At 39.6% G+C, this 15,403-nt stretch overlaps 1 protein-coding gene across 5 annotated transcripts in view; it reads left to right on the top strand.

The window, feature by feature from the left end:
* DROSHA (drosha ribonuclease III) overlaps positions 1-15,403 on the top strand; it is a 3,547,421-nt gene that overhangs the window by 3,322,328 nt on the left and 209,690 nt on the right. For 3 of the 5 annotated variants that reach the window (XM_044065329.1, XM_044065330.1, XM_044065328.1), the window contains exon 32: positions 8,853-10,468. The exons of the other annotated variants lie outside the window; for them this stretch is intronic. In XM_044065329.1, coding sequence (XP_043921264.1) covers positions 8,853-9,159 — 307 coding nt within the window. In that variant the 3' untranslated portion in view covers positions 9,160-10,468. Of the gene's footprint in view, positions 1-8,852; positions 10,469-15,403 lie in introns of those variants that run through there. 5 annotated transcript variants of the gene reach the window in all.

Genomic DNA, 15,403 nt, shown 5'->3' with positions numbered 1-15,403 from the left:
GAATATTGAGTTGCAATGACTTATATACAGTTTAACAAAAACATATCAATACTAACAGATTGACTGCCTAGGAGTTTGGTAAACCAAGAAAAGGGGAATATACTTGAGTGACGTTTGCTACTAGGTATACAGGGAGATTGTTTATACAGGAAGAGACACTGAGGGTGCTAAGAATATCAGTTGTCAGTGCATTTGTGTAATGGTACAGAGGAGGATTAGCTGTTAAGGATATACAGGAGATGGAACAGGAGGAGTAAATGGAAGAACAGAGCAGAGGTGGGTGAAGAGTAGGAAAAGATAAAGGTCAGGTAGGGGGTTGAGGGGTAGTTAGTGCAAGGACATTGCCAGTGGGAGTAGAGGTAGAGTTTTAGAGACTTTTTAAAGATGAGAGTGCTGTTAGTGAATCTAAGTGAGAGTGGGAGAGAGTTCCATAGCTTAGCAGTGTAAAAGGAGTTGAGCCAGTGGCCAACGGTGAGTTTGGGAATCTCGACCTATAAACGCATTTGATTTTCAGATTGGAAGGGTCTATTTGGGTGGCATAGTTTAAATAGATTAGAAAGGGCTGGGCACCTGGATGAGTTGTGAATTAGTTTATGGGCAGTGGTTAGTTGAATATAAGTGAGGTGATGAGGTAGTTAGAGCCAGTTCAGTTGTCCAAGGGAGGTGCAGTGGTGGGATAGGTACTGTCCATTTGTGACAAACTTTACAATTTTATTATAGCATGATTGCAGTTTGGATTTTAGGGTAGTCTGAATGTTGGTAAAGAGAGGGGCACCATATAGAAAGGAGGGGAGCAGGAAGGAGGAGGCAAGGGCTAGTTTGGAAGAGTAGTTGAGGGTAAGTTTTGTGACAATATAGCATGCCCAATTTCTGGTGTGCTTTTTTAATGTTGTTATGAATGTGCATGTTGAAGGTTAGGAGCTCATCAATGGTGACACCTAGAGGTTTGGTATGAGTGACTACCTAAATAGAAGTGTTGTCATGGGAGTAAATGGAGAAATTGTCATTGTGAATTGTGTCTAATTTCTTAGGGGTGAAAATACTAGCTTAGTTTTTTGGGGGTTTAATGCTAAATAATTGTTAGACATCCATAATTCAGTGGAGGTAAGGGCTGCTTGTATAAGTTTCTGAAGTTCTTGTGGGGAGTTGACAGTACAGATGGTAGTAGAGTCATCTGGGTATTGGATGACTGTGGCTTGAGTGAGACTAGAATGGAAGTCATTTGTTGGCCATTTTTGCATGTCTGTCCATGGATGCCTCTGTTTCAAGACAGACTCATGTCAAAATGCTTTTGAAACCATATTGATAAGAGAACTGGTGGCTCCTCCTTGAGATCTCAGTTTTGTGATAATGAATCTAATTGTTGCTCCATTTGAACCAACTCTCTGGCTGACTTATGATTCGTAACAGGGAAAACAGTTTTACTGATTACTCTGACTTCTGTAAGTAGAATGTCTGAATTGCAAGCTCTTATGTTGGGTCAACCATATCACATTTTCCACAAACACAAAGTTTATTGGAGAATTAATCCTTCTTTTATGCCTGAATTAGTATCCGAGTTTACTTTAAGCCATTCATCTAGTTGTGTTCTTCCCTGAACCCATAAATGAGGGAGAAAGGATACTTTATATCTTGAATATCCACATGTACTATCTTGACAGAGCAAAATTTTTTAAAACTTCCAATCAGTTGTTCATTTCTTGTGAAGGTAAGAAAAAGGGACAGTCTGTGTCAGAGCAGACCATTTCCAAGTTGTTTGTTGTTGCCTCAGGCCATTCCCTTTTGTTATTTCCACCACAAAAAAAAGGGAAAACTATTCTAGGCATGGTCAAAGCTGCTTGAGTCTTGACTTCATCTGTGGGTTTTTGGAAAGGGTTGGATGCTAGAAGCATTCTAAAAGTAGCAACTTGGTCCTTTGTACATACTTTTACAACACTACAAGCTAGGTTCCTTTTCCAAGACCAAGTCAGGTTTGATAGGACAGTTCTCCTGGACTCTTCCCCTTACACCTCACTGTTGCTGTGATTTATAGTACTTTACCCATATAGCTTAGGCTGCTGCAGCAGTGATCAGTGTGATGAACATAGACGAGCTGTGTAGGTAAATTTGCCATAACAGTAAATGTTTGAATGATCACTGCTGCAGTAGCCGCTCCCTCCCTCTATCACCATTTTTAATGCCAGGATGTGGACATTTGTTTTTTTGTTGTCCCTAGCAATGTCTTTTTAGGGCTCAGGCTCCACCTCTCTGTTGGCATGAAAACTCTTAAGAGTTTGGTGCCCAAACCTGTTTTTTTTTTTTTTTTTAAGTCAACAAAGTTTGAGCTGATTGATTGAATTCATTGAAGGTGCCCTAAAGCTTTGGAAGCTGGATGGCTGTTATATCCTGTGCAAGATATAACCCATATAGCTTTGCCATAACAGTAAATGTTTGAATGATCACTGCTGCAGTAGCCGCTCCCTCCCACTTGAATATCTACTGTTATGGTAACTTTACTTACGATACTGTACCTGTACTTTCTTTCAGTACTAACACAGTCTCTTATAACAGATACACTGGTGGTATGGTTGTAATTCTCATTTGGGACTGTCTTGATCCAGGGAAACAGGAACCAGTGTTTGCACACACAAAAGTTTGAGCTGGAGACTGTGTACTAGATTTGCAAGCTGCAGTATCTCTCTTGAAATCCAAACTTTACTAAGTGAAGTTGGGCAATTAAAAGATGCAATGTATCTGCCATAACAGTGCGATGTGCATTGCATTAGTACTCCTTCTATTAAGAAATCTTATTACTGTTGCAGTTGGCCACTGATAAAGGCATACATCTCAAGGGAGCCAGATGTCTCCATGGGCACCTTAAGCTGCAGCACAAGTCCTGATTTGGTGCTTCAGTTCCAAAAAAAATTTTTTAACCCGGGCACAGATGCTTCTTTACATGAGTGACCTGTAAAGCCCAGAGTCACATAGCAAATGGATGCTGAGAAGATCAAACCTAGAGCTACAGGATAAAGCTCAGCAGCAGTGCGGACTTTTTCTCCTTTGATGGTTCTCATATGGATCACTGATGCAGTAGCCTTAGCTAGACAAGTTGTACCATACACAGGATATAACAGCCTGCCAACTGACAGAGCTAAAGGGCCCCTTCCATGTACCCAGATCATTGGCAGCTCAAGTAAACTTGTAGAAAATCCATGGTTTGGGTGCCTAGCCTTCAGAGATTTTCTGCTGCCGAAGAGCACACCTCGTGCAGGCTTTCGAGGATTGATGCTTGACTAGTATTTCTCCACTGCAAGACAAGTTCCCTTCTGGGGGAAAAAAAACTTCTGCATTTTAATTTTATGACAGAATCCTAACTTCATCTCTGAAATAAGTTACATTAAGGTATAAACTGCTGTTTATTGGACTGTTACTTGACTTTTCATTCAGTTTAAACTGTGAAGGGCTACTTTTTACATTTCTGTGAAAACTTGTTAAAATTGTGCATTGTTTTTATTTTTCTGATGAAAGCTGTGGTTAAATTAGTTTTAGGGTTTGGGGTAAGTGTATGTTGTGCTTTTCATGGTGTTTTTAGGTGAAAAACACCAACTGCCTATTTTACCGACTGCTGCTGTTGTCAGTGTTACCTGGGCTTCAGGCTTCACTTTCGGTTTTACCGTGAAACTGCTTACCAGTTCCTCAGTTCATCCTTGCTCCAGCCACACAAAGAATAAAATTCACAGATAGCCATTGCCCCTTCAGCAGGCTACAAATTTGCCTCAGCTGCAGATGGGTGACTCTGCTGTGACCATTGCTGGTTCCTCACACTGTTCATCTTCTACTTTGGTTTCTTCTGCTGTACTTCCTTCAGCCACCATGCTCAGAGAGGGTTAAACACTTCCTCTCTGTCTGTTGGAGTCTCCTTACCTGTCCTGGGAGAACCACTGTTATTAACCTTTGGGGAAGGAGTGGGGAATTCCTGTTTGCTTAGCCAGACTTGGATACCTGTCCCCCGGGGTGATGTGCCTGACAAAAGTCGGTCTGCTTCTATGTAAATTCCTGTTAAAAAAAAGTAGAAAGTGAAACTTTTATCTTCCCCTGTCACATTTCCTTTAGGCAGGTATTACAGAAGTGGTTTCCTTGCATATCATTGTTCTCAAGACGAGGACAGTCCTCCTAGCACTGCAGGCATTTTAAGATTTAATCCCTTGGGGTGAAGTTGATATACAGTCAGATAACATGACAGTAGTATGATACATCAACAAGCAAGGAGAAAACCTGATCCTATCCTCTGTGTAGAAAAGCCAAGAGAGTATGGGAGTGGACATTGACTTTACACCAGTTTCTAATAGCAGCACACATACTGGGGACATTCAGCATGATTTCAGACAAATTAAATAGATTCTGCTTTCCAGCAATTGATCTCTCAGTGCCAAAGTGGTGAGTAGTATAGTCAAGATATGGGAATAGCTTTGCTTCAGTCTTTTTGTTTTGAGAGTTCAGGGCCAAGCTCTTTCTTATAGCACTGTTCTAGCTTAGTCAGACTTGTTTTTCCATGCTGTGGCCTCACCTAAGAAAGAGATGCCCCTCTCAAAGGGTCCTTCTTGACTAGCTTATCCATCTGTGATGCTCACCTGGGCAGTCAGTTCCTCAGTCTAATAGCTTAATTTTTCCGACTCCCATGACGGCCAGGGGCCTTCAGTTCCACCCCTGACATGATGGACCTCATTAAGGCCCCTCAGAAGAACTCTACCAAAACAGTTTAGAAGGGTAAATGGAAAAGGTTTTCTTCTATGTCCAGAGAAGAAACATTACACCTACATCTGCTCTATTAGAGGAAATGTTAACCTTCTTGACTGAATTACACAAAAAATGGCATGTTTTTCTTCTGTCAAAGTTCGTTTTGCAGCCATCTCTTCCTTTCATGATTTTTTCTGAGTCATTTGTTGATTGCACATAGATCATGCACAGCTTCCTTAAAGGTATTTTTCATTTGAGGACACCTCCCCCTTAGCCTGACCAGCTCTAGCTTGGGATCAGAATTTCATGTTAGAATCCTTGATGAGACCTCCTTTTGACCTTGCTGTCTCTACAGATGTTAGATTTCTCTCCTGGAAGATGGCTTTTTGTTAGCTTTTAGTTTGGAAAGTCCGTTTTTCAAGCTCCAGGCCTAATCTTCACAATTTGCATATATTGTTTTCCATTAGGATAGAGTTGGTTTTAGAACTAAACTGTCCTTTCTACCTAAAGTGGCATTGCAGACCTGTTTGAACCTGTGTATTCATTTACCTGTATTTTTCCCCAAGTACTGAAATAAAAGGGAGTACCTATTACATTGCCTAGATGTTCACAGTCAACTATGTTTTACTTGAATCGTACTAAAACACTGAGAAAAGATGAGCATCTTTTTGTTAGCTTTTCACTGGTTAAACTGGATCACAAGATTTCCAAGATTCTTCTTCTTCTTTCGGCTTTTCCCGGTTAGGGGTCGCCACAGCGGATCACCTTGAATGGCAGTGGAGTTTTTTACGGTGTCGAGTTGCCAGCCCGGCGCCCAACCTTCCACAGAAGGCACACTCACACACACACCTAGGGCCAATTTAGAGTGTCCAATCCACCTGCAGCATGTCTTTGGGATGTGGGAGGAAACCGGAGCACCCGGAGGAAACCCACGCGACCACAGGGAGGACATGCAGACTCCGCACAGAAGGCACCCCAGCCGAGGATCGAACTGGAGAACCTCTGGCTGTGAGGCGGCAATGCTAACCACTGCACCACCGTGGCCGCCCCATCACAAGATTTCCAAGATTACTTTGGCAAAATGGATTACCCACTTTTTCTCATTCTGCTATAGCAAGTCAGACAAGATTCTGCCTGTTCCTCCAGGTGCGTGTTATCAAGCCACGTCTACAGCTTTCCTCAGACATCTTATACTTCAGGATGTCACAGCAGCTGTTACTTAGTCTTTCTTGCATACTTTTTTAAGGGTTTCATTTGGAACAACCATGTTGAAAGGGTTACTGGGGTAGGCTGCCTGTATTAGCTTGAGATTCTCTCCTGCTCATCCATTGTCTGGACAAAACCTGAGAAATACGTAAGTTATGTACTTACTGGAACATTATATTTCTCTGGTCTGTGTCTGGACATTGAAACAAACTACCCACCATCCACCTTGAAATTGTCCTTCTGAGAGGCCTGTGGGATAATTTGGAGTATGTGAAATGTTATGTTTATGTGATTAGGGCTAGTAATCAGTAAGGAGGACGTACTTGATCTGACGGATTCAGATCTGGGATGGATTGTGGGTTGGAAGGAGCTCAAGCTTGTAAGAAGTTCATTGGCATCACTAGAGGCCAGCAAAAGCACCAGTCCTGTTGTTCCATTGTCCAGACAGAAACCAGAGAAATCTAGCATTCCAGTAAGTATATAACATAGGTTTATCCTCTTTTAGGGCTCTAGCCTTCCTGTTTCAGTTGGCTTGAAAGCCCTGAAGGGCTTGGTACCCAAACCATTGATTTTCTACAGGTCTGCTCTAGCTGCCAGTGGTCTGGGTGATCGGAAGGTAATCTTAAGCTTTTGGAAACTATCCAGTTGTTATATCCTGTGCAGAATATAACCCGTATAGCTAAGGCTATTGCAGCAGTGATCATTTGAACATCTACTGTTATGGTAAGTTTCCATACATAACCATACTTTCTGTTTAAGAGATGAGGCACTTTAGAGGTTAAAGAAACTGCTGTGCTTCCAAGTTTTGGCCTTTAGAGGTTAAAGAAACTGCTGTACTTCCCAAGTTTTGGCCATTCCAGAGGTAAGTGTGTTGTAGATGTACTCTTTGTAGAGAGGTAGCCAGGCTTTATACGCTTTCATTGTGGTTCTTTTAATCTCTCATCTGCTGACAAAGTTTCTGATAAAAAGTCCAAGACCCATTATTATGGTGTCCCAGAAGAGCCTGGTTCTAGACCATTTGAATCTTAACCCCTTCTGAGAGGTCTGCTTTTCATATGCTGGGAGCTTCAGTACTTTGTGAAGATGGTTACTTCTCTCACACACACAAAAACAAAAACGTCTGCTACGTAGTCTTGACAGTTTCACTGTGTCTTTAAAGGTATTAGAGGATGCCAAGAGGCCATCCATTAGGCTTAAATATATGGTGTCAAGCAGAAAAGGTTCCAAGTTTAGATCATCAAATGCCATATTTCTCCTCTGTCTCTAATGTGTGAGTTGCCTAAACTTTCTCAGGGTGAGTATTTGATTCTGGCTGTATTTATTCCACATTTGCGATGTATGTTTCATAGTGTACCATGGTTTGGAGCACGAGAAAACCATAACACGGCATAAGTTTGTTAAGCAGTTCCTGCTGGAGGTTCTGCATTTCTGGTTTATGTTTACTTGGTTTAAGTTGTCTTGTACTACTTTCCGTTGAATTGTATTTATCAATTTGTGCTGTAAGTTGTAATATGTTTCAAGATTTTTCTTATTTTCCACAAAGATTAGGTGCCCCTCTGGATGAATCCTCATTTTCTTCTGAAAGTGGTTTCTGTTCACATCCTGGTCTTTTTCATAGATGCTTACAGTACAGAGGGCACCTTCTCTACACACTAGACTTGCACCATCGGATAGAGTTTCACTTCTGTAGTTTATATGGGCTCTTGTCTGCTTTGCTGGATTATGTTCATCAGGAGGTCAAAAGACCATTAGTCATTCCACAAGGGTTGTGCTGCCTTTGTAGTTCCATTTCTTGTTTTTCAATACATCCATGGTAGATGTTTGTGCCATAGCCACCTGGTCATCAGTATACCATTACTAAGTATTGTAATTTGGATTGCTTTCCAGTAGGGCATTGTCTGGCACTTCAGCAGTTGAAGACATGTTTATGTAAACAGCTTGACTTTTAGTTTACAACTCTTGCCAGCTCTGGTGTGTGTGTGTGTGTGTGTGTGTGTGTGTGTGTGTGTGTGTGTGTGTGTGTGTGTGTGTGTGTGTGTATATATATATATATATATATACACACACACACACATATAGTTATTTTTTTTGGTACTGCTTAGGGTTTAAATGTTTCACCCATGCAGAATGGTCTCAAAGTGAGATGTAATAGAGTTATGAGGGCAGACTATACCCCAATGAACTTCAAGGAGTCCTTCTTAAATGAATACTCTTTTATATACCTATCCCCATCCTCTCTCATTGTGTGGGACTCTCCATCTTTGGTTCATGACAGAAAATCCAGTTATAGGTGTTACATGTTCATAAGTTTATACCCTGGTATTGTAGGTTTATAATTTTGTAGCCATAATATGATTTTTTTCTGCAAATATTCTCTTATGTTTATATGAAGGTGAAAAAACTGAGGACCCCGGATATGTCTACTCCTTATCTTTGGCACAAGAATGTCCCAGTATGAGTTAAAGGTATAGTTTTTCCCTCATGCAGGGCATCAAAACGTAACATCTTGAGGTGGCAGAGGAATGATATACTCAAGTGTTAATCTGCTATGCATTTACTATAAAAAGATGAAAAACAGGTAAATAGACAGTGAAGCTCATCAAGTTAAACCAGTTTGTAAAGTAACACAGCTTAAAATATGCAGTAGAAATAAATAAAATAATACCCGCAAGAAATTGTCAAAAATGAAGAAATTAAAAATTAGAGCAGATATGTAACCAGATGAGGGTGAAACCCCCACATAAGGGGCAACATGTTTTTTTTTTTTTTGCAGATTTCTCACCTACAGGTTTAATGTGTGTGTTTTTTGTTTGTTTGTTTGTTAATTGTGTTATTATGAATTTGAAGTTTTGTGGTCAACGTTGCCATCTTTTTTCAACTTCTCATAGATTTGTATACTCACATATTGTTTTTTTTTTTTTTCTGGCTAGGTATTTCTTTTTCCTATTAATTATTTCTTGCTGTCCATATGAAGAGAATTTCCATGTTTTTCATATGTCTAAGGATCATCCCATCAGTATAGAGAAATCTGACATTGTTCCATCACGTAATGTTCCTTTTTGGAACAACAAATGCCCAACAGAAAAGATGTCCTTTTTGTCTGAAGTTACAATTCATGTTTTGTTATTTTACCTCTGGGAGAATTGTTTCATGCTGTTGGGTTCTTGTCTACTTCTAATCTGTCGGGCATGCCTATCCAACTGTACGGAAGGCCTTCGAGTGATCCCTGGAAAATAAGCAGTGCCAGTGTACTTGTAGCCTGAAAGGAGTTAAGGATTTTCAGCAACCTTTGTGTCGGAATCCATACTGGATCAGAAATGCTAACTGAACATATAAATTTAAGTTTTCTGGGGGTAGCAGAGCACCTTTTGCACCTCCCTGTACTTATAAAATAATTTCTGAGATTGCTATACTTTTGAGAAGTGGACATTCCCTGTGCAGAGAATATTGACAAATTTAAACCACCAACTATGCAGAGTTATATAGTTGATCTCACAGGTTACCAAGTTCCCATCCTGAAGCACTGGGTTTTTCTTACAGAACCACTTAAGAGGGAATGAAGATTGTGACTTTCCGTAAAACACATCAAGGCCGGAATATCTTTTCATCTGGATCCTCAAGGACTCAGATTTACTTTGATGAAGGAGCCTGTCTAGGATCTTTTTCATCTTTGATTTGCTGATTTCTATTGTTTTCAAATTTGCATATAAATATGTAAAAGATTATAGCAGTGTAGTAAACCCATTCTCTAGGCTTCTTTCCAAGATAGGATTTTGGTCAGATCTAACAGTGTAGCATTTGAATTCTGTTTGAACAGAGATGGTGAAATCTACATCCATCTTGCTGGGAAACTGCAGATCAGAGTGCAAGTGATGTGTATGTTGTGTCTTTAAGAAGCATGTCAAGCCTATAAGTGCGCACATAAATTTCAGGCACGTGCAATCCCTAGTGCCATTTTGAAAGAGCAGCCAGGGTGACAGCATGCGAGATCACAGTTGTTAATTTGTATATAAGTTACTTAAGTTATATCGGTAATCTTCTATATTAATGTGTTTATATAAACTAAAGCGGCTTGAACAGAACCCATGAAGACTCTTCTATTGTGTCCTAGATAGGACAGCGACATGGTGTCAGAACCAGGTTTAAAGGGAATAATATTCAGAGCCATGAGGTGCAGAGACGACAGTAAGGGTAAAACTGAGAGAAAAGAGCACAAACAGAGCCAGGAAAGAGTAAAAGTTAATGAGGAGTAACACAAACTGTGTTTGTTTGATGCAAAAGACAAAAAGGGGCATTACAAGGGCACAAACCACATTATTAAGCAAGCGAAAAGCACAAAAAGTTTGTTAACTAAAGGAAATGTTTAAAATAAAAGTATTTGATGAAACGGTTAACAGTAAAGCAAAAGAAGTATGTTTAAAGCAGAAACGAGCATGTTTAGAGCAAAATGGGTGTGTTTAAGGCAAAACTGTGCATGTTTAGAGTAAAACGAGCACAAAAAAGTACATTGGGCGTGAAAAGGGCTTAAACAAGCAAAACAAATATAATAAGGGCATATTAAGCAGAACTAAAGCAAGGCGACTGCATGTGTTTTGGCAAAGTGCTGTGTTTTGGCATAACTACGACTTTGTATTGTATCAAGGGCACAACTGAAGTTATTTGAAGTATCTCAAAGTGTATAAAAGTGCTTACAGAGTGTGCTTATTACTGTGCATGTATTTCAAAGAGGAGTTGCGTGTAAAGTGCAACTATTTCATGAAAAACAGTGAAAGCATTGCCATTTCAAAATGTTTCTTGTGCTGGGTGTGTCTGTTCACAAAGTGCCGCCATTGCAGAGTGTTTCTCAAACTGTAAAGAGTTATTCGCAAAGTGGAATTACTTCTAAGTATTATTGAGTTTTGGGCAAAAGATGTTCGATTTATTCACATTGTGTAGTTATTTGATATGTTTCTTACATTGATAAGAAATGATTTCTTGCAAAAGAAGACATTACAAGAGTATTACAGTGCCAGAGAGTTATTCAGTCGCATCGTAAAGTTGTTGAAATGTTTCTTAAAATGATGCTAAAACGACTTTAGCAGAGTGATGATAAATGATTTTAGCATTTTAGCCTTTCAAAACGGTATTGCAAAAGTATAAAGTGCCCAAGAAGTTTATTTTGCAAAGTTCAGTTATTCAAACGTACTACGAGTTTGTCCAGTAGCATAATTTCAAGAAGCCCAAAAGGTTTAAATTCAGAAGCACAAAGGCATTGGACAAAGTTACAAATACTGGCATAACTTTCTGGCATATGTGCATGTGTGTATGTTTGTGCTTATTTGCAAGTATAGATAGTATGCAACATATGGCAAACAAAGCAAGCCCTAGCATATGGCAGCTACAGGGTTTCCAGAACGTTCTAAGAAAGGAGTGCGTTCAAGCTCAGGGCAGTTCAGGCATGAATTAGCAAAACCGAAATCTAGCTTCATTGTTATCTGTCACAATTGTGGTGCAAATTATGAGTCTAAAAGAGAGAAGTGCTTAGCATTTGGTCAGCAATATCACAAGTGTAAAAAATGGAACCATTTCCAAAAGTTTTGCAAATCAAGTAAGCTTCACACAGTTGTAAAGAAAGGTCGCACAAAAAAGCGAGTTGATCGAGTAGGTCTGAAGCAGTCAGCTTTCTATGTAGATGGTGTATCAGTACTTGGTGAAATAGTTGATGCAGTGAATTTATTGACAAGAAGCGAAGTATACTGTCCGGATTAATGGAAAATCCCCAGAGCTCAAAGTAGACACTGGTTCACAGTGTAATGTTATATCAGCAGACATATTTGCCAAAGTGAGAACTAATGAACAACGTACTGTGGCCAGTAGTATGAGACTTGTTGCTTATTGAGGTGAAGAAATTCAGACCGAAGGTTTAGTGATGCTTTCATATTATTTGGCCAAGAACTTTTGCAACTTGCTATTCTATGTAGCCAGACCACCAGCGCAATCTTTATTGAGTCTCAAAGATAGTTTAAGAATGAATCTGCTTTCTTTTGCTAAAGAAGTCCATCACATAAGTGCATTTCCGAGTTCTAATTTTTCTGAAGCTATTTTCTCAGAGTATGCTGATGTTTTTGATGACAAGTTAGGCAAACTTCCAGTTGTGTAGTCCATGAAGTTAGACCCAGAGGTCACTCCAGTAGTTGACCAGCAAGAAGAGTTCTGAAAGCTATGCAGGATAAGGTTAAAGCTCAGTAGGATAAAATGGTACAACAAGGTGTGATTTGTCGAGTCACAATACCAACTTGAATGGGTGTCCTCCATGATAGCCGCTCACAAAAAAAGCTCAGACAAAATCAGAATATGTATCGACCCAAGTGATCTGAGCAAAGCATTAAAGAGACTATATCATCCAATATGCACAGTCGAAGAAATTGCAGTTCTAATCCCGAACGCTACTGTATTTTCTGTGTTGGATGCAAAGAGTTCATTTTGGCAAGTGATGCTATCCTCATTCCTAACTACTTTTGGTACGCCATTTGGCAGATGCAGATTCCTAACGATGTCATTTGGACAAAACTGTGCAAGTGAAGTCTTTCAGAGTGCAATGGAGCAACTTTTTTCGGATTATCCTTGTGCCATAATAGTAGATGATTTGTTGGTTGAAGGCATTAGTGAAGCAGAGCATAGCAGAAACCTCAAGAAAGTTATAGACAGAGCACGTAAAGTAAACTTGAAGCTCAGCCCTTTGAAGTGCAAATTCAGACTTCCAGAAGTTACATATGTAGGTCATTGGTGTACATGTACAAGCTTGAGACCAGACCCAACCAAGCAGGCAGCTATTCTTGAGATGTCAGTACCAGATAATGTACAACCTCTACAGCATTTCTTAGGCATGGTCAACTATTTAGGCAAGTTTATACCAGACTTCAGTGAGTTCACAGCACCTTTAAGAGAGCTAACAAGCAAACATGTTGCATAGTCATGGTTGGAACAGCACCAAAAGGCATTTGAAGACCTCAAGCAGAAAATTGCCACCCCACCTACATTAAGATACTATGATGTGAACAAACCAGTTACTCATTCCTGTGATTCTTCAAAATTTGGTCTTGGCGCAGCTATGCTTCAAGAGGGCAGACCAATAACCTGTGCATCTAGAACGCAAACCCAAACTGAGATGCATTATGCTCAAATTGAGAAGGAGCTTTTGGCAATAGTAGTTGCATGTTCCAAGTTTCATGATTATATTTATGGTCGAGCTGTTTAGACTGAAACTGATCATCAACCTCTAGTTACTATTCTAAAGAAGCCTTTGCATTCCGCTCCAGCGAGATTACAAAAATGATGCTCAAATTACAAAAGTACAATTTCAAAATGTTCTGCATCAAAGACAAATTGCTCTGTCTGGCTGATACCGTATCCAGATAGCCTAGAAATATGATGGAACAGCTTGATGCAGTGAATTTTGCCTTTGATGTGATGTCAATGTGTAATTTTTCCACCACTAGACTTGATGAGTTAAGAGATCACACTCAGACTGATCCAGTTTTGCAAAAGCTCAATCACTACATTAATGTCGGATGGCTGTCAAAGCAGTCTAGTGTACCACCTGAAGTGGAAACCTATTTTCCTTACAGAGATGAATTGCTGATGGAAGATGGCATTATTTTCAAAGGTCCTACAGTTGTCGTTACTGCTTCCTTACAACAAGAATATATCCATATTTTGCATCGTGGTCACCCAGGATCCGCATCCACTAAGAGAAGAGCAAGATAATTAGTATTTTGGCCTTCATTACCAAAATACATTGATAGAGTATTTTCTTCTTGTTCAGAATGCAATAGTACTACACCACATTTGCAAAGCACCACTTCAGCTAAGTCCAGTTTCTGAACTACCTTGGTCTACTATAGCAACTGATATCTTTGAGTGGAACAATCAACACTACTTGGTTTTGGTAGACTCTTATTTGAATTAGTTTGAGATTGCTCTTCTACCTAACATCCACTGCTGTTATTACTAAGTAGAAATGTCATTTCTCAGTTCATGGTAGGCCACACAAACTTCTTTCTGACAATGGCACTCAAGTTACTAGCCAGTTATTTCAGAAATATGCAAAAGAATAGGACTTTGTACATGTCACTAGTAGTCCTGAATATCCTCAGTCCAATGCTCTAGCTGAACGTACAGTGCAAGCAATTACCTGAAAGGTCAAAACGTGACAATACCAATGTGTTCTTGAATTCACTTAATCTCAGAAACATACCCCTTGATGATATTCTTGGCTCACCTGCTCAAAGACTACTTTCCAGGCAAACTAGAACTGTGCTACCAATTACTTCTAGTTTATTGAGGCCTAAAACTAAGAACAATAAAATCATGGCGGCTTAATTGTTAAAGCGTAATATCCAGAAATCTAGTTACGACAGATCGAGCAGATTACTTCGTCCATTGAGGGAAGGAGAGAAGGTACGAATCCAGACATCAAAAGGTTTTGATAAACTAGGACAGATTACAGGCATCTGTGCAGAGCCAAGATCCTACCTGGTAGTCTCCAAAGATGTAGAGTATGGGAGGAACCGTTGACATCTTATTCCTGTACCAGAATCATCATCACCATCATAACATTGCTTGTATGTAGTCTCCAAATCTAAGAGTAAATCAGACACTGTTCCCATACCAGAATGTGTTCAAAATTTTGATTCCTTTCCAGAAAATGGTTCGATCATTTCTCAGGTCAACCATTTTGCAGAGACAGTTCCAGTTGGTAAATCTCATTCCCAGTTTTATGTCAAATGATATGGATGAGTATCTAAGCCTAGTGTGAAATACGCAGCAACGTGTACTTGATCATATATATATATATATGTATTTAGTATTGTATAACGCATGACCAAGAATTACCTGTGATTTCTGCATGCCAAATAGTCTCATAATGTTGTATGATCTATTTCTCAAAGAGGGAGGATGCAGATCAGAGTGCAGTGATGTGTGTATGCTGTAACTTTAAGAAGCATCTCAAGGCTATATATGCACATATAAATTCCATACACATGTAATCCCTAGTGCCATTTTGAAAGATCAGCCAGGGAGAGAGCATGCAAGATTGCAGTTGTTAGTTTGTATATAAGTTACTTAAGTTAAAGTCAGTAAACATCTATAGTGATGTGTTTGTATAAAACAAAGCAGCTTGAACAGAACCCATGAAAATAAAGCTACTTGAACAGAACCCATGAAGACTCTTCTATTATGTCCTAGATAGGAGAGTGAGATAAACCATTGGGGGTTGGACACTGACCAGGAGATTTTGCCTTATAGTACATTTTTTGTTACTGAACAAAACTTTTCATATATCTGAGATTAATTAAATCACACATTTCACAACCTTTTTATACTGTTGTGTTATGGTAATTTGAAACTGTTTCTCATAGCCAGCATGTCGCTCGTCCCTCTCTAGTATAGATGACGAACAAGCGGGGGTAGTTCATTTATATGCTTTATTACATAGAAA

Source organism: Protopterus annectens, chromosome 3.part0 (genome assembly GCF_019279795.1).
Source record: "Protopterus annectens isolate FY-2018-M chromosome 3.part0, PAN1.0, whole genome shotgun sequence".
Lineage (NCBI taxonomy): Eukaryota > Metazoa > Chordata > Ceratodontiformes > Protopteridae > Protopterus > Protopterus annectens.
The sequence above is the reverse complement of the archived record's forward strand: the minus strand, read 5'-3'. Positions and strand labels throughout refer to the sequence as shown.